This window comes from Protopterus annectens, chromosome 1.part1, assembly GCF_019279795.1.
Source record: "Protopterus annectens isolate FY-2018-M chromosome 1.part1, PAN1.0, whole genome shotgun sequence".
Lineage (NCBI taxonomy): Eukaryota > Metazoa > Chordata > Ceratodontiformes > Protopteridae > Protopterus > Protopterus annectens.
In genome coordinates this window covers 1,305,577,296-1,305,600,725 of record NC_056726.1, presented here as the reverse complement: position 1 = coordinate 1,305,600,725, position 23,430 = coordinate 1,305,577,296, and the positions used below count along the sequence as shown (strand labels likewise).

At 40.9% G+C, this 23,430-nt stretch overlaps 1 protein-coding gene across 3 annotated transcripts in view; it reads left to right on the top strand.

The window, feature by feature from the left end:
• The window catches only part of LIPG (lipase G, endothelial type), a 45,584-nt gene that overhangs the window by 2,510 nt on the left and 19,644 nt on the right, over positions 1-23,430 (top strand). For 2 of the 3 annotated variants that reach the window (XM_044081686.1, XM_044081678.1), the window contains exons 2-5: positions 6,339-6,538; positions 11,215-11,394; positions 17,563-17,674; positions 18,419-18,643. In XM_044081686.1, the coding sequence (XP_043937621.1) occupies positions 6,339-6,538; positions 11,215-11,394; positions 17,563-17,674; positions 18,419-18,643 (717 nt within the window). Of the gene's footprint in view, positions 1-62; positions 82-6,338; positions 6,539-11,214; positions 11,395-17,562; positions 17,675-18,418; positions 18,644-23,430 lie in introns of those variants that run through there. The other variant, XM_044081695.1, reaches the window with a different exon arrangement.

The following is a 23,430-nucleotide window of genomic DNA, read 5'->3' as shown; positions in this document are numbered from 1 at the left end:
AAACTGAAATATTGCAGCGCATTTTACACCTGTGACCTCAAATCGCTACATTTCGCATCGTACCGCAGCGTCTTCCGAATTGTAAGATTTGTTTTTTTTTTTTTTTTTGTATTTTTTGTACGAATGAAAATCCGATTCTTTGCAGTGAAAGTTGGAGTTTGCCTAACATAGCCAAGCACTGAAATTTCACCTGCGTAGCCGCTGGGCGGCGCCCTCTAGCCACCAACCTCTTGTCGGTAGTAGCTTCTTTACTCTGGTACAGCGCCGATCAAGGCTTAGGGTTACCACCTGTGCACTTGTGTCCTGCAAAAAAAAAAAAAAAAAAAAAAAAAAAAAACTAAAAATGGCAAATGTCTCGAGATTTTTAGGGCAAAATTATTTCCTATATTATAGCTTCATGAAACGGTTCTGTATCTGAAACGCCTAAATGTTATAATCGAATAAAATGCTACAAGAATACGCTTTTATTTAGGCAAAAAGTGAAGGTCTGTCCTTTTGTGCTGGCCGTGGGTATAGGGTTATCACCTGCCCCACTTTGCGAGGGACAGCCCCTCTTTTGGCAGTTGTGTCTTACAAAAAAATTGTAAAAATGGCAAATGTCCTGAGATTTTAGGGCAACATTATTTCCTATATTGTGTAATAGTTGCATAAAGCAGTTATCCAGTATCTGAAACACCTAAATGTTACAAGAAACAGAATAAGCAAACACCTAAATGTTACAAGAAACAGAATAAGCAACTAAAATGCTACAAGAATAAGGTTTTATTTAGTAAGTTTATTTAGGCAAAAAAGTGAAGTTCCGTCCTTTGTACTGACCGTGGATATGTTTTGACCTGCAAAATCTGCTGTTTGTACCGCAATTGTCCCACTTTGGGCACGTGAAAAGGTGGCAACCCTATGTGGGTATGAATGTTTTACCCTTTAAAAATCTGTACCACAGTTGTTCCACTTTGGGCATTTGAAAAGGTGGCAACTGTAGCGCTCAACCTTCCATCGCCAAAATGAGGAACACTAGTCCTCAATGTGGAACAAATGGGGAACACATACTAATGGCTTACTAACAATTTCAACTAGGAAGGTCATAGAATGGTTTGAAATATGCTGGTCTTGTAAAGAAGATCTTTAATGAATTAATATGATTTCTGTTTACCATGGATTTCACTTGACAGTCTTTCAATGTGGAACTTCAAGGAACATTAACTTAAAGACCCTAAATGAGGTAGTTCCTTGTAATGAGGTACACTTGAGAGTTATGGTGGGAATGTGTGTTCAGTGGGCAACTGTTCTTTACAAATCCATGCTAATGGGTTTATTTTAATGTGATAAAGGAAGGCATTGTACACCCCCCCCCCCCCAATTCTGTCCATAAGCCTAAGGAAGGCCCACTTACCTCATAAAAGTTGATGTGATATTTGTAGTCTAAATGCAATGGTGTGAAGCTAAGGGCTGTGTTGAATAAAACTGTATACTGTGCCATATAGAGGGTGTTTTGGTTAGATGCAGAGGTGAAATAGGCACTACTAAAACTGAACACAATAATTCACTATTGAGTGAGAGTTGTGTGTTATGCCTGCTGGTGTGACCTAAAACTAGTCGTTCCCACGAGCAGACACTACACCATTTTCTAAAACGGCAGTTGTACCGGTCAACCTTTCAGTGCAAGAAATCTGGACAAAGCCAAAAAGAATATGGGGGGGGGCCCTAAAAATGGGGACATACTTTTAATATTCTTAACTTTAAAAGTTGGCTAGCATATCAGGTTTTGCATTATTGATAGTCTGAAACTCAAAATGTTGAATATTGGAAGTCGCTCTAATTTACCAAAAGAATGCTTGTTACTTAACCTAGAGTTAAGTGACACAACTACCGAACAGCTAAGTGCAGGTGAAATGACTCAAATGTCCTTGACTACAGCAAGCGAACTGAACAGCTATGTCACAACTCATAGCTAGCCTTAGGCCAACTAGGTGGCTGCCTAGGCCACTGCTCTAGCAGAGGTGCTTTTTCCAGTAATTTGGATGGTGTAGGTAGACCAGGATGGGGCACAGGTGGTGGGGTGCTGTGGAGAACTTTTGCCTAGGGCACCAGTTGACCAAAGGCCTTTCCTGCATAACTTTACTTTTAAAGCGCTCATGTTTGTCCAATGTTTGGAATTTGTTTGTAGAAAGCTTTTTATATCTAGATTGGCATTTAACTATGCTGGTGGTGATGTACAGCAGTAGGTTTTAGTTTGGCCAAGCTTGTTATGTAGTATGAAACTGCATAATTATGAAGGACACAATTTTACTTAATGTACAAGAGCAGTTTCAGCATCTACCTATTCCCTGCATACCTCAACTTCTCGGTGCAAGAAATCTGGACAAAGCCAAAAAGAATGGACAAAACCACAAAAATGGACTAATTTTAAGTACTGCTCCTATATACTTGGCAAGTTGCTAGAATGACAGATTTTACATTATAAATTTTCTGAAGGTTATGAAGTCTGAAACTCAAATGTTTAGTATTAAAGTCCAAGTAAACTTGTCACTTAGAACTGCACACATGTAGCCTAAATGAAATTGCATACATCAGCTCAATTCTGAGATTACAAAGGAAAGTGAAACTCATACAAATGGAAGAATAAAAAATACTACTCCCAGTACAAGGAAGAAAGAGCAGAGATGCTTACCAACACTTGAAAAAGAATACCCTCCCCTGAGTTAAATTAACTAGCCTATCTAAAGTAATACAAAACGCACTAGAGCTTGAAATGCCTAAGTTATTTGCCTAATATTACACTTGAATGAGTTAAAGTATATACTGCACAAATCTACTTGTGTGCCCAAATCCATGTGACTAGTTAGGGCCAGAGTTCAGAAGTCTAATTACTGTAAGGTAGAAGCTGCTTGTTGAATCATGTCCTGCAGCGGATGTTGCAATAATTTCCTGTCCAGTGCCATGCTTATCCAGTCCATGCACAGGACGTGTGTTTGTCTTGTATTTTGGTGGCCTTTCAGATGCTTCTTACAGAATAAAGTTGTATCTATGGAAGACTGGTGACATCAGTCCTCAGTGATTTGCCAGAAAACCACATTGTGTGGAACAGACAATCTGGACAGTTGCAAGCTAGGACTCTGTGACCTAGGCACAATTTCCATGGTGCTGGTAAATTTGACTTCAGTTACCCCCCCCCCCAAAAAAAAAGACACCCTAGGTAAATTTTTGACTTCTCTGAGGCAGTTAAATAGTGCCTTGAGAGAGCTGTATCTCTTCTCTTGAACAGCCAAAGCCATAACATTTTCAACTGCTGTAATTCACTTCATCCACTTAAGGATGAAAAAGTCAGTGATGGGGGAATTGGAGGATGCAATGTCAGTGGGCACAAGATGGAAAAACTTAATTGGATGGCCACCAGTCATTTGCAACTGTGGTTTTTCACCTAGACTTTGTGCTACTTCAGCATTTTGCTGCAAAATAGCTAAATGCATACTGTGGAGTGTTAAGCAGGATATAAGTGTCTAATATGCACCTTAAAGATGTAGGTGTCAAGTTACCATCCATCAATGCCAGACCTGGAAAGAGCATAGGGACTAGACTGGTAGCACCCGGTCCTCCGATGCATCTTTAGGTAATAGTAGCACTGAAAGCATTTTAGTGTGGTGTCACAGCAGTCTGACTCCTGTCTAGTGACCAGGCAAACTGGTTTATAATGGTTAATGGTGAAATATATGCATCTCCAAAACTCACATTTTCTATCTGCAAGTGATGTATCACTATACTTTAACTGAATTTAGTTTTAGTTTTGTGTGCCTGTATTAACAGACCTGCACCATGCCACATGAGTCTTGTCCTGTTTTTTACAAGTGTATGGCTAGGGTGCAAAGGAAAGTGCCATAACATCCCCCTCCCATTTGAGCTACTGGAGCTTGAGCAGATGGATAGTCTCAACTCTTCTTGGAAGGTTTGGCATTTTTCAGTGTCCCTTTTGTATTTCCTCTATAGCCTAGCATTGCTTGGAGTAATGCAGTGTGAAGGACTGGCCATAACACAAGGAAAGGGGAGACAGAAATGCTACTTTAGATCAACCAATCTGACATCAGTCTGCATTGCTTCCAAGAATATTTTTCAGCTGTCTTGCACTGAGGCATGTTACTTGTTTTGGTTCTAAGTAATTTACTGAAGAGTGCAAGGTCACATGAGTAACACTTCAGGCATACTTGTCTCCTCGTTTTTCTGAATCTAAAGGGAGAGAGGATACTCTAGACCTTGGATGTCCACAGGCAACTCTGGTACTATCTTGGGGGGAAAACGTCTTTCAGATCTTTGGGTCAGTTCCTTTGTGGAGGTAAAGGGGCAGCCTGTGTCAAAACCGCCTTGGACAACCATTTGTAAATAGTCTGATTACTGCTGCTTGCTTCCTCCCTCATTGTTTTTCATGTGAAACAGTCCAAACTGTTAACATACTGATTCTCCAAGCGGGATTATCATGGCTCCTGATTCTCCAAGCAGGAGTATCACTATACATTACCAAAGTCCATACATTGGGATCTCCATTCAGTAATTTGAAACATTCATTGGCATTATCTCTGAGAAATTAATTTCCAGGTAGTTTGGATGTTCCACTAGTATTGTGCATATTCCCACAATGGTTGCTTTAGGTAGGCTTGACATCTGTAACCTGCGAAGGTGAATTGGGAGTGCATATGACTTTTTTGTTCCAGTGTTTCTGAGCTTTTGACTAAAATGGTGCTATCTTTTCAGTTGTGCTGGAATATCCTGAGGGAGGCTGCTTCTAGCCATCAGATGTTTAAATTGGTTGGCTGAACTTATTAAATTGGTCTGCTGCCGTGGTATAAAATCATCAACTTGCTATGAAGGTGTTGCAGTAGCCTGCTCACCATGTGCTAGAGTACATGGTATCTAGCCAGCTGTGCCCTGGAAGATGGGGACAAGGTGAATATAATGGACATTGTCTGTCTCTAAACAGAGATGTAATGGGACATAATCTGAATTGTATTAAACATGTGCAGCCAGCAGCTTGTTAATAGTAATAGCTTAATGTGTGCCAGTAGGTAGATGAGGGGAAAGTTTAAGGAAACTAGTTGTGCCTAAAGCTTTGCACATCAATGAGACCTGGAGTGTTGGTTAGAAATGACATTCAGATGTGGTTTCCTGGCTTTTTCACAAGTGCAAAAGTAGCCATGTAATAAAATTATGCTGCCAAGATGTCTGACTGTCAAATGCCAGTAAAACTGTGCGCATGGACTTAATCGGGCATGTTTAAAATGCTTTCGTTGAAGCAATAAACTTGTACATTTGACACCAGATGTAACAGATGAATTGCCAAGTTATGCATCTGCCTTGTATCTTTCGTTCATGCATCTGCCTTGTATCTTTCGTTCATGCAATCGTATCTGACCTTGAGCAAATGTACCAGCTAAATGACTCTGAATGCCAGCCTAAAACCTGTATATGTAGATTTGAGAATAAAGCCACAAGTTCTACCAATGTAGTGAAAGCAGTTCAGTTGTGTTCTGAATCTTTAACACGTAACTGTGCAGCTGAAGAGCAATGCCTCATGCAACCATCCCTCAAGACTGAATGTATCCTTTTGTTGTTTTATCTAATGTTTTAAATACTGGCACACACGTGTGGATTCGGAAAAGCAGGCAAAATTTATGTAGGCATGCATAGTCTGCTCAGCAACTCCACTTGTATTTTTGTGTGTCCTGTCACTTCATATATAGTAATCCTGCTTAACTGCAAAACACTCCAATAAATGCTCTACAAAAAATCTAGTGAAAGGAGTAAAACCTGCAAGTCTAATTTGAATACAGGCATTTCTAATGCACACTTGAGCATCTCACAGCAGGAGGTACTGCAGTTTGATTCTCAGCTGGGGGTGCCTTCTGTGTGGAGTCTGCACATTCTCCCTGGGACTCTGCTGAAAATGGGCTCTGTCCCAGTTGAACTTTACCAGTAAACAAATGTTAAAAAATAATTCTAGAGTTAAAGACCATAGTAGAAGCCCATGTGAAACAGTCTTGTGCAATGACTACTGCAAACTCTTTTTCTGGTATGAGCACTTCTGGCTGGATATTCAGTTTTGTACATAACATGAGTGGTTGAACTGATATGTACCTTTTTAAAGTCACTGCAGACTTCTGTCTGAAGTCTTACAAGCTATAAATGGTCTTACAAGCTATAAATGACATTGGATTTTGGAGTAGTCATTACAAATGAGGGATGTAGAATTATTTTCTTATCTTGACTCTGAGCTCTGGCACAGAAATGGATTGCTCACTTGCACAAACCTTGCTATAAGTTCTGTTTCTAACGTGTGTTTTTTTTATCTTCAGATAACACAATCGCAGAACTTCTCAATGAGGAACTTGAAACTGAAACTGCTGCACCCTCTCAATCCCATATAAAATACATCCTTCATACCATGGACCAAGCAGGCGAAGGCTGTAACATTATAATAGGGGAGGAAGCTTGTTTGGAGAAATGCGTTATCAATGCAACTGAGAAGATTTTCTTGGTCATTCATGGATGGACGGTATGTAGTAAATGTCTCGTATAGCATAAATTGCTAATGTATGAATTGTTTCAGAATGGAGTCTGCATAACTGATTTAACTGTTGGCATGTGTTAAATATGCTGTTTGTTGGAGCCAGGGATTTCATTGGGGGGGGTGCCTAATTGCTTTACAATGACTAAGAAAGTGCTCAGTACTTTTCCCCGAGACTTGGGATCCGTGAAGATGTCCTAGCAGGCAGGCCATTGCTGAATCGACTGTTAGTATCTGCACCTTGAGAGAGGCAAATAAGTTCCTTTTTACTTTTGGTTAAAGTCTGTACCACAAGCAATAGATTGACCTTTTTTACTTTTGGTTAAAGTCTGTACCACAAGCAATCTATTGCCCTGCATAAGCTAGTTATCTGTGTGGCTAATACAAGAGATTGTAGCCACTAAGGAAGACTTTGCCTTTGTAGGAAAAGCAAACTCCACAATGCTGTGCCAGAAGAAAGGAAGGCGCAACTGTTCTGAGGTGAACTACCATTCGGCCTGTTACTTCAGAAGTTCTTTTTTATGAAGAAAAACTGCAAAATTTGCCAAGGGATACTTTTCTTATTTTATGAAGAAAAGTAGTAAACTTTTCCACCTCCCTAGGTGAATACAAGTGGCATTTCATCGGGGTATCTGTCCATTATGATCCTGTCATGGCACAAATGTAACTGGTGTCAGAACACCTGTGCTGCCATCACTAACTCTACAGCATACTTACATATGCAGGTTTACACCTAAACTCTGGGTTGCTGGAGAATGTGTGTGCATATCTGAACTAATGTGTGTGCATATCTGAACTTGGGCACATTTGCTCTGCTATATTTTGTGTACTTGCCAAGGCCATTTTGCAATGGAAGAAAAATGTAGATGGGAGTACTTGCTCGAAGACCATATCAAACTATATTCTTTGGGCCCTCTTCTGAAATTGTTGGGGGGGGGGGGTTAAGATGAATGTATAATATCTCTGTCTTGGTCTCTGTCCAGAAGACTGGATCAAAGATTCCATGAGACTTCCAATGGCTGAAGCTAGCCGTTGGACTTGCTTCATTTTCAAAAGGATTGTAAAGCAGTAGAAGGGGGGATGGGCTGTCTCAATGTTGAACCTAAAGTTCATTCTAGGATATGACTTCTACTAATCCACTGAGGTGGGTATGGGGGATGTCTACCTATACATTCTGCTTTTGTCCAAAGATTACAGGCTGGCCATGTATGCTCACTTGGTCATATAATGGCCCCAACTGCCTTGCTCTAGTTTTTGCACACTTTAGAATCTAGCATATGCAAAATTGCTCCAAGTCTCTTGTCTTGCTTTTAACTGTGGGTTGCAAAAAAAAAAAATGGTTCTCGTCTTACCAAGACCTGTTTTGGGGGAACAGTTTGTGCACAAATACAAAGGCATAGATGTCAATTTAGAATACTCAAGCAAAGGTTTTTAAAGCAGTTTATAAAGTAACTTGTTCTTTGGTTCTGAACAAAGTTTTTCTGCATCAAGCAAGTCGCAGAACGCATGGAAAAGTTTTAAAGTCTTTCTATACTCAATGGCCTCACTCTTGTGAGGAAGGCCTTTTAAGGCAAAGAATTAGTTTGCTGCCAAAGTAGCAGAGAATAACCATGGATGTTCATCATTCCCACTGCTGCAGTAGCCTTTGGGCTGTGTGTTGCCTTGCTAAGACATGACTGCTTCCAAAAGCTTGGGATCCCCTCCACTCAAACTGCTAACTTTTCCCTTCAGTGATGAAAAACTTGGCAAATGGAGTGGGGAAAATCTTGCCACCTTGTAAAACCTCCAAGCTGCTCTTTCACAAAGGGCTTGTTTTCAGTTCCTTTCTGGTAGGTAACAGCCCTTTGGAAACCCTTTCACACAGAAATGTGTGCCTCTTGAGGTAGCTACATGATTCCTTGTACATATTTTTAACAAGGAATTGCAAACTGGATTTTTGTAGCTGTAGGACTGGCTTTGCTAGCACCACTCTCCAGTGGCTCCTGGGACCTTATCTTCCCTATTTCCTTTGGTAATCAGCCTGTACAGGCTGTTGTAGCAGTGAAAATTAATACATTGTGCAAGCTCACACTGAGATGTTCACGTTCCTCACTGTTGCAGTAGCTGCACTTGCCCTTCACCCTCTTGTTGTGTTTAGATATTATAACCAAACATTTAGTTTGGGGTGAAGTACCAAAGTTTAGATGCCAGCTTTAGGGATGCTCTGTTTACATGCCTGCTGCTGAAAATCCAGAAGCCTTTACTACTAAAAGCATCTGTATTTAGCAATGCTTACACTATGTACAGTAAAATCTTGACTACCTTGCCATGCCAATACTCCAGTCTGACTTTCTCCTACAAGCAGGGGTACATAACTCATTGTTCATGACCCACGTTAATTTAAATTTAAAAATGTGTTGGTTCTTGACCAATTCGTTTTATAGCCTCAGTACAGTTGATGGGGCATGTTGCCATTAATTTTGGTACAAAACATGGAAAACAGTTTTTACTTCTGCATTTGAATCCCAGAAAATCTCCAGCCAAGGACTATCAAGACCACTTAACTGGGGAAAAGTGGGTGGGGGAAAAGTGGGTGATGGGGTGACTTTACCCGTGAAAGAGGTAGACTGTTTGCAAGTAAAATGCAAACTGTGGGGAAAAGGGCTTCTGCAGAAAATAACACTCACAGCAGCACAGATACTTGGTCAAGAAACCCAAGCGGAGCCACAGGTTAGGAACACAAGATATTTTTGGTGCAGAGGACCCCCCCCCCCCCCAGCAAGCATAGAGTTGCATAGAGGGCCTCAGTGCAAGAGCCTAATTGCTTTCTACCAGTGTATGTGGTGGAGGCAAGTAAATATATCACGCAAGCATTATGGCTTATTGGTCTGTCTTTATTGCTGTCCTTGGCACTACAGAGGTGTGAAGGTTGCCAATAATTGCGCCAGACCACCATTAGAAGAATGCTGGTGATGTCCTCTGAATAGTCTGAACCATGCTTCTGCCTGCACCAAGCCTGTGAGGGTTTTGGGCAAGTCACTGGTCAGATCTGTATCCAGAAAATGCATTCTAAAACTGAGCAGAGAAGTTGGGTCAGGTTTAGCAGTGAATGGCTACTTGTCAGCAAGATGGTGTCTGGGCCACTCACTGTTCCTAAATCTTGGAGATGAGGGTTTTGGCTTGGGTCAGAAGTACACTTGAACCTATTGATAGGTGCTTTACGTTCTCCTAGCTGAAATGTAGTTGGCTGTGATGTGCTTGCTAGAGGTATGACTAAAGCATCTGCCAAGTTTTTGGCATTCTGAGTAGACGAGACTAACACTTGGGTACCTGTTTAAGAAGCAGTAAGGATAGCGGTGCTAGGCAGCTCAGTTTGAAGGAAGGTGGCAGTCTGCCTGTATCCACTAGACAAATTGCCTCCGTCAAGATATAAGCAACTCTATGTTGGGCTCTTACAGAATTACCCAAGAGGAGGGGACACAGTGATTGTCGCAGGGCATTATCCACCTTTCTGAGGAGCATACTAAAGACTGTGGAAGATGCTTTCCACTCTAGATTGGCTTCCATTCCAGAAAATTTTGTTCCCTGTACTGTAATTCAGGGTAGTAATCCACTGTAATTCAGGGTAGTAATTCAGGGTAGTAATTCAGGGTAGTAATTCAGGGTAGTAATTCAGGGTAGTAATTCAGGGTAGTAATTCAGGGTAGTAATTCAGGGTAGTAATTCAGGGTAGTAATTCAGGGTAGTAATTCAGGGTAGTAATTCAGGGTAGTAATTCAGGGTAGTAATTCAGGGTAGTAATCCACGGTGAATACACTGAATAATCTGATCGTGCACATGCTTGTGCTAAGGCTGTGCAAACAAATATGGCACCGTACAGTTGTGGAAGAGGCTCACTTACCTTCCCTATACATTTTGTACAGTTTGTATCTCTTGACATGGATAGCCCATGATGCTGTATGGGGCATATGGGCAGGAGCAGCAGTAGTGCTGGCATTTCTCAGAGTGATCTTAAGTCCGTATCCACATTTGGATCTTTAAATGGCTGTTATGCATTGTAAGAGTTGAGGCTTTGTCTCAATCCCTCTAATTAGTTGACTGCCTGTATGTGTTGATATTATGTATTGGAGGGGATGCCTTCCTTTTAGTCCATCAGGCCTGGTCATAGCACTTGAATATATCCTTACTTGTGCAAGTGAGATGCCATGCAATACACCATCTTGTGCCTTACCACTTTATAGTTATGGTTCACTTTTGGGTGACTTATCTTGCCTGTACCTACATTTGTACCACTTAATTTTAGCTACTACCTTTCTGATGTTGGCTACTATCTGACTTATTAAGATGGGCAGCCCTCTAAAGAGTTACTAACCAAACAAGTGGATAATCCTGATGCACACTGAAATAATCCTCCTCCCAGATATTGTATCTAGCAATATTTGATTTTTCTCCTCCCTTCCATTTGTTCTGTTAAGACTCTTCTTGACTAAGCTTCCTTCAATTTCTTTATTTGAAATAATTTGTATGGTCTTTGGGCTAGTTTTACTTCAAGCTCCACATAAACCATATCCTACCATGTGCCTTTAATGCTGCTCTATTGCATAGTAAGACTATATTGTGTGTTTATAAAATTTAACCTTGGTATGTGGTGTGCAGAACTGATGGAGCTTTTTGATTCTTTGCAGATGAGTGGTATGGTTGAAACCTGGCTAAATGACCTTGTACGTGCTATACAGGAGCGCGAGAAGTATGCAAATGTAATTGTTGTAGACTGGATTCCACTTGCTCACACGCTGTATACTGAAGCTGTTAATAACACCAAATCTGTTGGCAAAGACATAGCAAAGTTGCTGCATTGGCTGCAGGTATGTGCTTGTACCTTTTTAATAGCTCTTAAAGGCCAGGCTGTGTAAGTTGATGTTCATACTCTTGCTGTACTCTGGAGAAATTTCAGTCTTCCAGAAAACTGATTCTGGGACCTTGCCAGAATATAGTTTGGGCCTAGGTGTGCAGTACAGGAGGGAATTGAGCATAGCGTATTTTTCTGTTTGCCCCAGAACATGGTGTAGTAAAGTAACTTTCAGTTGCAAAGTAGACAAAGGTCTGGTACTGTCTGTGTGTCTGGAAAACTTACTCTTTGGCACATGTGCAATATAATGACAGTTGACTGGATTCTGAAAAGCCAGTTTCAGGTTTGAAGCAGAACTTTCTCAAGTGTACTGTTATGTAAACCAGAATTTTGAAAGGTCTTCATTTCAGTAGCAGTGGGCTGCTGGCTTTTCAAATCTTCTGGAAAAAAGTTCCTGAGCAGCCTCCCTCCATTTATACAGGTCTCTCCTCCCTCAATAGCAGAGTCTATACTGGATGAGAGAGGGGAATTTTTGCTGACACTGACAAGCGCTGAGCACTGCTGAAGCGTGACACTACTTTCCTGTTTAGCTTCTTGGATTGATTGGGAGATCTCTTACACTGATCAAACGACTTTCCTCTCCACCTGTTCAGATGCAGCAAGCTTTGGCAAATGCATTTCCCTGGCATCTGGTGTTGGCACCCTAGGCTCTGATTTCTAGCTTGGCATTCATTTTCACCCTAGGTTCTGATTTCTAGCTTGGCATTCTTTAAAGATTTGGTCTTTACTTGTGGCCTGACTGCCCATTTGACAGTAATGCCCTTGTTTTACAGCTGATCTTTACTCCAGTTTCTGAAGCCACATTATTCTGTAGTGTACCCTATCAATATAATCCAACATCTGTGCCAACCTTTATTGCAGTTTTTGTTCTGCCCCAGATATCCTACTTGTATAGGATAGTACTGAAATTCTGCAGCAGTTTCTGCTGCCTTTGGTAAACTTTTGTCCACTATGTGCACCTGCTGCCTTTGGTAAACTTTTGTCCACTACGTGCACAGGAATATATACTGTGGAGTGCACAGGAATATATACTGTGGAGTCTACATGAGGGATTGTTTTCATGATCTGGATATGCGGGAGAACTGATTCCTTCCACTACATTGATCCATGCTAAATGGAGGTCTCTTCTCTAGGGTATGCTACTGAAGGTATTTAGTCCTCCCAACGGTCTCTTTTGGTGAAGACCTCCAACTATCTTGGATCACTACACTGCAAAGGACACTTCAGACTTTCCCATTACCAGACCAGTATATTGTGTTCACACCTGACCAGGATTGGAGCATCTAATTCTAGATATCAAACCATACACTGGCAGTGCCTTCAACACCCAAACCATACAGTCCAACCTCTATGCAAGGAGTCTACAGTATTGTCAAATTTGGTAAAGTGTTTATGCTTATTTCTCCTCCCATATGATTATTTCACACAGGGTTTCAGATGGTTATCTGGACCAGTAAAGGAAAAATTGCCAAGTCTGGACCAGTAAAAATTGCAAGTTCTACCAAAGTTGGCCTTTTGGCATTCCTGTTGGCCAAAAGGTCTCATTCAGATTCCCATACTATACCATGATGGGACTATGAATCCTTTTGCCCCAAAGTTGCTTCCTGGATGACTGTTGCTCCACTGCTATTGTCTGGCTTCTGACTTATGACTTTGGCTCTGGCAATTACCAGTAGCCGCCATGAGACCTAACCCAATTGCAGCCCTCTGGAAGCAGTCTGAAGTAGCTTCTCCCATCTGGCTGAGTGAATTTTCTTGCTATGGAGAGCTAGGCGATTCGTATCCAGATGTTAAAATGCATTTTCTTAGTCTTCTGTTAGATGTCCCACTCCATTTTAAAAGGCCTGCACAGGTATATGTCTAAATATCCACCCAATCGGAAAAAGTCGGAATGCTAAAGTTATTGGGTGAAATTTAGTCTCCAAACAACTTCCAGCTACATCCTCACAAACCTTCAACTCTACAGCCCTTGCAAAACATACACTTCTCAAATACAAATTTTCTTAACATTATGCACAACCTTAAAGTATCTACAAAAAAACATGGTTTGATGGTAGAATTTAATGTTTGTGGAGATGCAATTTTGCTATTTCTGTATTGTAAAAGATTACTTCTGCTGGGTCTGCTCAAATGTCTCAAGAAAAATACATGCTAGGTGAAGCTCTCGTTCTCCTCTGACTTGTCTAAGCAATTCAACATGTCTCGTCTCTCAGCTATTCACCACTCATAACTACAGGCAGGGGAACATACCCCAACTGATCATTTCCCTACCCATATAATAACTTGCAGCCACACTTAAGCAGCATACCATGTAACCTCATACACTTCTGTTCTTTCTCTACCTAAAACTATATAACGAATGCTCTAAAATGCATTCCACTAGATGATGCAGTACCTCCTAAAATTGTACTTGAGCATCCTAAATGAATTTGTTCCACTTTTGAGTTTTGGGCAAACTTGCACCTGCACCTAGGTGCATCTTATCCAACCATCAACACCTTATGAGACTTGGAGATGGGGCTTTATATAGAGTAGGCATGTATTCCATAATCTCCAAAACTTTAGAGAACTTGGAAACAACCTATACTTCACTGACCTGCAACATAAATACTACAAAATCCCAAAACATTCTGGGGACCACTCTGCTGTGCTGATGCTTTCAACATTCATTTGTCAGTCTCACTACAAAATTCCATAATACCAACAAGACCACAGTACTACTAACCATTCCTCCTCTTAACATCCTCTAACCAGTCCTGTATATAACGTTAAATTGAAACCCACTGCTTTAGTACCCCTACAAACTATTTGGCTAATACCTTGTGATTGCTGCAGAAGCAAAAGCCTGCCCCATCTCTAATTGCTTGTTCAGAAAAATCTACGTTTTCCCCATAGAAGGGCATTCAACTTCAGCTACAGGCACAATGCCATCCTCTTCTTCTAGCAAAAAATATTCTATGCATTCAGTGTCCACTCTTTACTCTACGTCCTCTCCATCTTAGCTTTGCTTCCGTCCCATGACTCTAATAGGAATGACTGAAACCTAGTGTCTGCCCTCACATTCCCTTCATGTAGGTAATTGTTAAAGCATGTAAAAATGCATCCCTAGTTCAGTATGCAGATGACAACACAGTTATCTAAATCGCAAAAAATATAAACAATCTAAACTTGTCATCTGACCAGCTATTCTTAACCCAAGTAAATCTAAACTAATCCTATTTACTCTCAAACTGGTTGCAATCAACATGAGTTAACCTCACCCAACAAAACAAAAATCAACCTCGTCCTGTACTAAACCTAGGCATCTGTGGCGATGGGATGATTTGCTGTCAGCATTACAAATGGAACCCACCACTGTGTTCCCCTAGAGGGGAATTAGTTAATGGAATTCCCCACTCTCTCCAATCTACTTGTAGCTTCCACAAATCCATAACATTGTGCATAAACTAACTGTCCTTTTTAACCTCCATACAACTGTCCTTTTTAACCTCCATACAAATGTAATCCTTCAGGCCATTATGCAACTATCATTACCCCTATCCACTTGTCTCTGTCTCTGTCTCTGTCTCTGTCTCTGTCTCTGTCTCTGTCTCTGTCTCTGTCTCTGTCTCTGTCTCTGTCTCTGTCTCTGTCTCTGTCTCTGTCTCTGTCTCTGTCTCTGTCTCTGTCTCTGTCTCTGTCTCTGTCTCTGTCTCTGTCTCTGTCTCTGTCTCTGTCTCTGTCTCTGTCTCTGTCTCTGTCTCTGTCTCTGTCTCTGTCTCTGTCTCTGTCTCTGTCTCTGTCTCTGTCTCTGTCTCTGTCTCTGTCTCTGTCTCTCTGTCTCTGTCTCTGTCTCTGTCTCTGTCTCTGTCTCTGTCTCTGTCTCTGTCTCTGTCTCTGTCTCTGTCTCTGTCTCTGTCTCTCTGGACCACCTCAGTACTCTATTTTCAGTCCTGTAATTACTTTGCTGTCTTCTACTCTCTCTTTTCAGCAGATTCCATTTGAAAGTAACTTGACTCTTGTTTTATCTAATATCAAACCATTTTCATTAAATCTTACATGTGTATACTCAAGTTATGCAGAGCAGTACCCCATGCAGACTGTTTAGGCTGTCCATGAGAAACATTCTAAAGGTAGAGACTTGTATCACTTTGGGGTACAGGATTTTGGCAACTTCTTCTTTTTTATAATCCCCCCCCCCCCCCCCATGGCAACATTCAGCATTCACCAGATGTGTCCAATTTTGTGTGGATATTTGGGTCTCTTCAGAACCTCCTTCCTCTGAAAATTCCATGCTATCTTGCAGGGACTGAATTAAGGAATCTATGTAATAGTGGATTGAGCAAGTAGGTACAGTATACAACTGTTTCTTCCATATTCCCCCAAAAAATCTAGTTTGCTACTTAACACAGTAGCAGGTGTCTACTGCTCCCACACTAGTGCTTCTTTTGACAAGACCTTGCAAAAATGAGACTACTTGTTGCAGTCTTAACTTGCCCTGTGATGCCCTTTGAAGTTGGGAAGTCACCAAGGATACAGCTGCCCAAAAGTAGCCAGCTAGACTCCAGACCCAAAGTGTACAGTCTTCATACTGGACTCTGCAGATCTGCACACACAAGGAGTGTGGGAATTGGGTGGGTCTTGTCTGGCGAGACTGCATTTTATCAACTTCAGTAGTTGCTATGTTTTCCGGTGGTGGTTAATGTACTTTCTCTCTGCATTAGCAAATGGATCAAGCGACCAACTTTGAGACCTTCATTCCTAAAGTTGTACTAGGAAACAACTTGATCCTGGTTTAGGCTGTTCAGTCAGCAGTGCAGGATGGCACCTTCATTAGCTTCTTTGAAGCCTTCTAAAGAGGGACACCACTGCCAAGCCAGTATCCCCATGGATTGTTGGGTGAATATTTCATGGTAACATGGTTTGTCTGCACAAGCATTTTCTTTAAATGCATCATCTACATCTAATACTGTGACTTTCATGAACACTGCACTTTTCAGGTAAATCCTTTGGATCATATAGCTTAAGTTTGATACAAGCATTTTCTATTCATAAGAAGCCATGTTTAAGCTATTCTGGGAGAGTTCTAGCTACTTTGGTAGCCTAACACAGCATGCCTTAATTTTTGCAATGGTTACATCATCTTGCAAAAAGTTGGGACTTTCTCCCCAAAGCTACATATTCTCTCCTATAAATTTAGCTGATGGTTGCCACTAGTTTGATTCTACATTTGTAGAAGTGGTTCCATCCTAATTTCCTCCCTTGGCTCTCTGCCTTCACTTTAATTTGGCATGGCCAACCTTTTTAGTATTGAGTCAGAGCAGCCCTCTGCATGATAGGCACAGCACGCATCAACTTGGTCATCCTGTGACCGTTATTATTTTTAGTGGATGGAGCCACAGTTTTAGATTAAGCCCGGAGTACATAAGGATTGTAACACTAAAACAGTGGGGCCAGTACTTCAGATTTACATCATGAGTGATGGACATGACTGCTAGTACTACTGTTTTTGCAGCACTTGACTCTGCCACGTGCCATTCACTTCATGCACATCTGTCACGTGTCACTGCCTATTCCCACCTTTAAACTTTGTAGAAACCAGTGTCCCTTGTGGAAATGGCTATTTTTTGCTCAAAAGGTTTAGCACTAAGATTTGGTTTAAAAAAAAAAAAAACACCTGTAATAGGAGGCAAATCAACAAAATAACACTCTGGCTGCTGTAAAATGGGCTAAATGCATTAGAGGGGCACACATTCTTTGAGCACTTTTGTTTCTATTTAACTTCAGAAAGAATGAGGATTAAGTTCAATGCAGTAAAAGAGCTGAAAAAAGGCATGTCTGTTTGGTCCTTTACCTCTGTCCTATTTCTCCTGTTCACTGGAGATTGGGGGGGGGGGTCCCCTGGTGTATTGTCTTGGGAGTCCTGGTGGAGATGGGCAGCTTTATTTTGGATCACAGGGACTGTGGTATTGGCTACTTGTGCTTCTGTTTTGGTGTCTTAACTCTCCCCCAACATGACTGTTTTCTGTACCAGTAATTACTGCTTTAAAATGGGTGAAGTTGAGGTGGATGAGACTTCATACTGTTATAATGCATGATTTTTTTTTTTTTGTGTACTCAAACTTTTTTCCTTTCCTGCCTGCAGGAGGTGATGCATATTCCACTGCAGAATGTTCACATGATTGGCTACAGTCTGGGTGCCCATGTTGCAGGCTATGCTGGGAATTATGTAAATGGAACCATAGGCAGGATCACAGGTGAGTCATGGTGAATCTGATCTTGATTTTTTGTAGTGGCCATGTGAATGGCTTTGTACATCAGAGCCACGAGAGCAAGAGACTTAAATCTCAACACAGAAATAGGATGTGCTGGAGGGACAGATTCATAACCCTGAGGGCTCCCTACTCTCGAACAGAATCCCAATCCATATTGGGCAGAGCCCCTCACTATATTCAAGAGAAGTCTTGACGAGTGGATGGGAGATCGTAGGTTTACCCCGGGGGTCATCTGTGTCACTACTAGACAGAGGCACAGTAAACTAAACCCTAAATGGGTGTAGTATTCTCATCCTAAGGGGTGGTGAAAGCCACACACACTCTGGCTAGGCTTATAAATGCCCTAGGGCAGATAGCCTAGTACAAACCTATGAAACACCTTTTTCACTGTCCTTTATCTTCAGTGACTCCTAGACACAATTTATTCTTGAGAGAAGCTAATGATGCACACTTGCTTCAGAGCCAAAAGTTGCTTTGCTGTTAACGTAATACATATGAAAAAACTGTCTTGTTGAAGTGATGGAATTAGACTTGCACTGGACACTGGTAGGGCAGTTGTGGTGCAGACTAAAGTGTGCAATGCACCTGTGTAATGTGTACATGTCATTTCAGCTACGAGTTAATTTGATTCTTTATGGGCACGTGCAGTACTTTGGATATGCAGCTGTTTTAGTCATGGTGCATGAAATCTGTTCATCTTGACAGTTGTCCACTTGTGTTTTTTAGGCCTGGATCCAGCAGGGCCCATGTTTGAAGGTGTAGAACATCACAAGCGTCTTTCCCCTGATGATGCAGACTTTGTTGATGTGCTCCATACTTACACAAGAGAAGCCCTTGGTATAAGCATTGGCATCCAAATGCCTGTAGGTCACATTGATCTATATCCTAATGGTGGTGACTTTCAACCGGGATGTGGGCTAAGTGATGTCCTTGGCACAATAGCATCTGGTGGTAAGTGTTAGTAGCATCTGGCAATAAGCCTTTCTAAGGTATCTAGTTCTGTAATGGCTGTGCCAGTTCACTTTTCCTTTTTTGTGTGTATTAAAAACCTAGTACAGTAACTCTGCTTCATGATGTGAACTGTAGTCACAATATCAGTACTTGTTTCTGTTGCCATTTATAAAGTTTTAAATTCTGTTTACGCCATTAACCGACTTGGTGGTGGAAGCAACAAAGTCCCCCCCTTACAGTAAGTGCTGTATGTACAGTTTTACTGCTGTTGTGGGTTTCTACGACTTGACTCTGGGCACAAGTTTCAAAGCAGAACTTGATGCACAGCTCTTTACTGGAGGAGAACTCCATGTACAGGAAGCCATTCTTGTGCTGGTTTGCCTCCTTGGGTATGTAGCCTGAAACTGCTTTAGAAGTGACAGCATGCTCATCGTAAGTCCATTTTGGACTGAGGGTATTGGCACAGTCCAGTTTTTGTACTGGAGACTGGGGGGTGTAGGTTACAAATTATGCAGTGACACTTTTTTTTTTTTTACTGTTTGGTTCTTAGGGGAAGTCTAGAGGGTGTGTGATGTGTATAAAATGAGGTGACCTGCAGTTGAGTCAGATAATGTGCACACTGCATGCTGGCTTACCTTGACTTAACTTAATAATCACTGGGCTAACAAATTTCTAAAGTGCTACGTGTGTGCATTACATCCAGAAAAGATTGTGCAGGTCAAGTGTATGTAAATTGACGGTAGAATTCCAGCTATGTATTGAACAAGTCTGTGTTCATAGATTAAATTTGGTCAACAAAAGCCTTGGATGTTTAAAGAACATGAAAATAATATTTTCTGCCCCAATGAAAGCAGATCTCTCCAGGTAGTAAGTTGTGGCAGGCCTGACCAACTGAGGCTTTGGGGGGGGGGGGGGGTATTTGTCAAGAACAATATTGCAACTTTGAGTAACTGGGTGCTACCAGGCATTCCCACAAATAGTTGCTCCAGCTTTAGTATACACACGATAGTATGATGAAGCAATTTTATAATTGCAGATGTTGGGCATCATTAAAGTCCACTGCTTAACATGCATACATAATAAATGGACCAGTGTTTTTTAATGTTCAAATGGTTTGTGTATATCCTCACAACATGACCATATTCAGCAAACTCTTCCAATTCAGCTGTCCTCACTTGGCTGGAAATTTTCACACTCCAAATCTGGTACCCTGTTAATTCTTGGTTTGGATTGCTAGCTGGATTAGTTAGCTGAGGATAAGCATACAGCTAAATGGTCTGGGCATCCTTGGCCTAAAGTAAAGGATTCAAGAAAATTCTTAAGCTGGGCCACACCCTTCATTACTGGGGTGTAGAGTAAGTTTAGCTTTTTAGGCTATTAAAGGCTTTTTAATCCCAGATGGTCTCTTATAGCCATGAAGGATCATTAACCTTGCCCAGAACGTAGTGTGTTCCATTTACCAGTTGGGATTCTGGTTCTAAATGGTCTTCCTCAAATGCCTAAGCATTTGTGTTCTGAAAGTGATTCTTTAATGCACACTGCAGTTCTACTGTAGTCTGAAACTGCTGGACTCGTGTACATCTGTCTTGGGATGTAGTGTGGCCACTATTTGTACAAGTTTATAAATGAGGTAATGGAGAGAAGCTCTTTCGGAATACCAATGTATATGGATAGCCTTGCCTAAAAGATGTAAATGTTGAAATGTTTTCTTTTAGCTGTCCAGTTTCTAAAATGTGAGCAGTCGCCGAACTATGACTTGCAAACTACTGTAGCCCATCCTTTAGAATAGGAATGACCTAACCTTGGATATGTGAAACGCTGAACATAGTGAACTTCTACCAGCTTGAGTGATAGAGGGGACCCTTTGTCAAAGTGTGTTTCAGTCCAAAAAAAGGTCTGAAAACAAAACTAGGGGACTAGGCAACCCAAACAAGCATGCATATCTTGGTAGCTAAAGCTTTGTACCTGCAGAAGGAGCCGCAACCAGCAGGGATTGAGCTTTGAACTATTTTTTTTTTAATTTTTTTTACAATTGCGTTATCCAGTTTGACAGTGAGTGATCTATTTTGAAGTTATGTAGGAGAATTTGAGCACCTATACAACATTTCTAAACATGATGAAAAGAATGCATTATTTAAACATATTACATCTTTTCCTGAACACTTTTTTTCAGTTTAGCATTTTGGAAGTAGTAGGTAAAGATATCAGAGGGGGTGACTGGACTAATCAACTTAGGGCTGAAGCTAGATGGCGGTTAGTTAAATGCCACTGTTCCACCTGGGCTCAATGATCATGTTAGCATTAAATCAGAACTGAAATTTAGGTCTTATAAATTATAATGTATTTGTATTCATTTGTTTACATACTAATAGCCTTACTAACATTCTAATTTGTGGGACAGCAGTGATATTGTTCATATTTGGTATTTCAGATCATCTATGCATATTATATATTTTTATAGTTTTTAGGTGTTCCTATGATGCAACAAACATTTTCAGTATAACAGGGTTTTATATATATATATATTTTTTTCTATTATATTATGCGTTTATCCATCACACTAATTTTTGCAGTTGGAATTTCCACTTTAAGAAGGACCAATCATTTCAATTATTGGTCATCAGTTTATCCAATTATGATTAAGGGTTTTATATGTAGTTGGTTCTGATGAAGTCTATTGATGAAAGCACTTAACCTTTTATTGTGACTAAACTGTATTTTCGTATTGGAGGACCTTGGCTGTGAGGTGTATTTTGGTTTGATCTATTTTGATATTGCCAAAGCCAGTTCCCCATGCAGTTTTTAAGTTTAGTTTTTGTACTTTTAAATTTTGGGGAGTTCTGCTTGTAGACACTTTCTTGTCACTTAAAATCTTAAGGGGACTTCTCTGCATGGGTTAATTCTGGATCCATTTTATTTGCTGTATTCTGTCCGAATTAGAAACGAGACATTTAACTACTGAGACCATGTTCATAGGGGTGTACTAGCCTAATGACCACAGGGGCCTTTTTAAAGCCTAGCCATGCATCGCAGATGTTCTGGTACCAGAGTGTAAACTGGGGCTTGGGGGGTGAACCACTTTACATGCAGCCTGTGCCATTAGAGACATGGGTGCCAAACCAGGGATGAATTTCCTATTAATATAGCAACTGTAATTTCAGATGGTAAATTCACTATTAGTGATTCTTAAGTTTCTGTATTTATAACTTACTGTGTGTACATTTGATGTCTTACACCAGCACTATTGAAAATATTGCTTTACATGCATATTTTAAAATGGATATGTCACTTTAATTAACTAGGAGTGTTGTGATGTGTCTTAATGTTTTAAATAGGTTCTTTTGGATATTTAAAATTGTCTGAAGAAGCGGTCTTTTGGAACCGTGAAACCACTGTTGAACATTTATGAGAATAAAGTGGTGTCCTTTCTACATCTTGAGAGCTTGATTTTATTTTTGTCATATGCCTCTGCCAACCAATGGGACTTGGTTTCTATTTCGTTTTTATTTCATTTTATCTATCTGGGCTGGATTTTTTGGTTTGTTTCCTATTGTCCATGCTGCTCTCCTTCACATGAATGGGGAGCCTGCCCTAGAGAAGGGGTATGGGGTCCTATTTATGTCGCAGGCAAGGTTTAAGTCTTTTTAGGGTAATTCTTGGTGTCTTGCAGCTATACAGGAGGTCCATCAGGGTGTAAGGTTTGACCAATGCCTTACATGGCAGACCTAGATATCCCCTAACAGCCTGTAGGAGACAAATATAAGGATGGGGCTTTGAGGCACTTGCAGTTTCAAAACTATGCAGGTGCCCCTTTAAAGCTACTACAGCCCCCCACCCCCCCATATTTCTTTCTCCCAGCAACTATTCAAATGACTTCTGCAGCTCTGACAACCTCCTAAAATTTCCTAGCAGCTGAGTTTTTTTAGAAGGGGCTTTAACTGTGGTTGCAGTTTATCCTTGTTGGAATGTTTCGTAAGCATTAGTGGAACAGTTAATGGCACATGTAAGAAAATTGGCCATGCAGTATCCTATACTGCCCTGTGGGCAAGATTGCCTTGGAGGTATGGAAGGGCCCTGACTTCAAGATTTGAATGTCCAGCATTTCATGATGAAATTGCTGTGGCAGCCCAAGGGGGGGGGATGGGACTTGCACCTCTGTAGTAGAGGTGCTTGATTATTCTTGCTATCTTTTGTGCACTACTGTAAAGTACTGGACAATGTAGACTCTTATGCCTGGTTACATATTTCACTGGGGATTCGGACTTCTGTTCCGATGGCTGAGGGACTTAAAACCATATACTAAAGGAAGCAGCTTGCAGACTCCCACTCTGGAGTCCGAATTTTCATTTGTATTGAAGGCCTTCTTACAGTACAGATATTAAGTTCAGCTTTGAATATTTTACTCACTGTCTGAAGAGTGGCTGAGTAAATTTGTTTCATGAGACGTTCAGGCGATTTCCATCCAGAATAAAATGGGTCTGATTTATTCACTTTTTCCTCATGGAAAATTTAAAATCAAAGCCTTCAAGCTGCTGGATATGTCTACTTGCACTCGCCCATACTCCTGTACTGAGCAAAAATATATTTTAGTGCTACTCCATCAGAAGATCTAGCAACCAGTCTGTCCATTGCATATCTACTAATGTAGCAGGCCGCCATGCCAAGTGTTTCAAAAATTGTTCCGAATTAGACTCGTCCCTACTCTTAACCCACTATTAAAGAACACCTCTCCAAATCCTGGCCATAGTCCCTGCTGTAATCCAGAGTGGCTAGAATTTTCCTTTTAT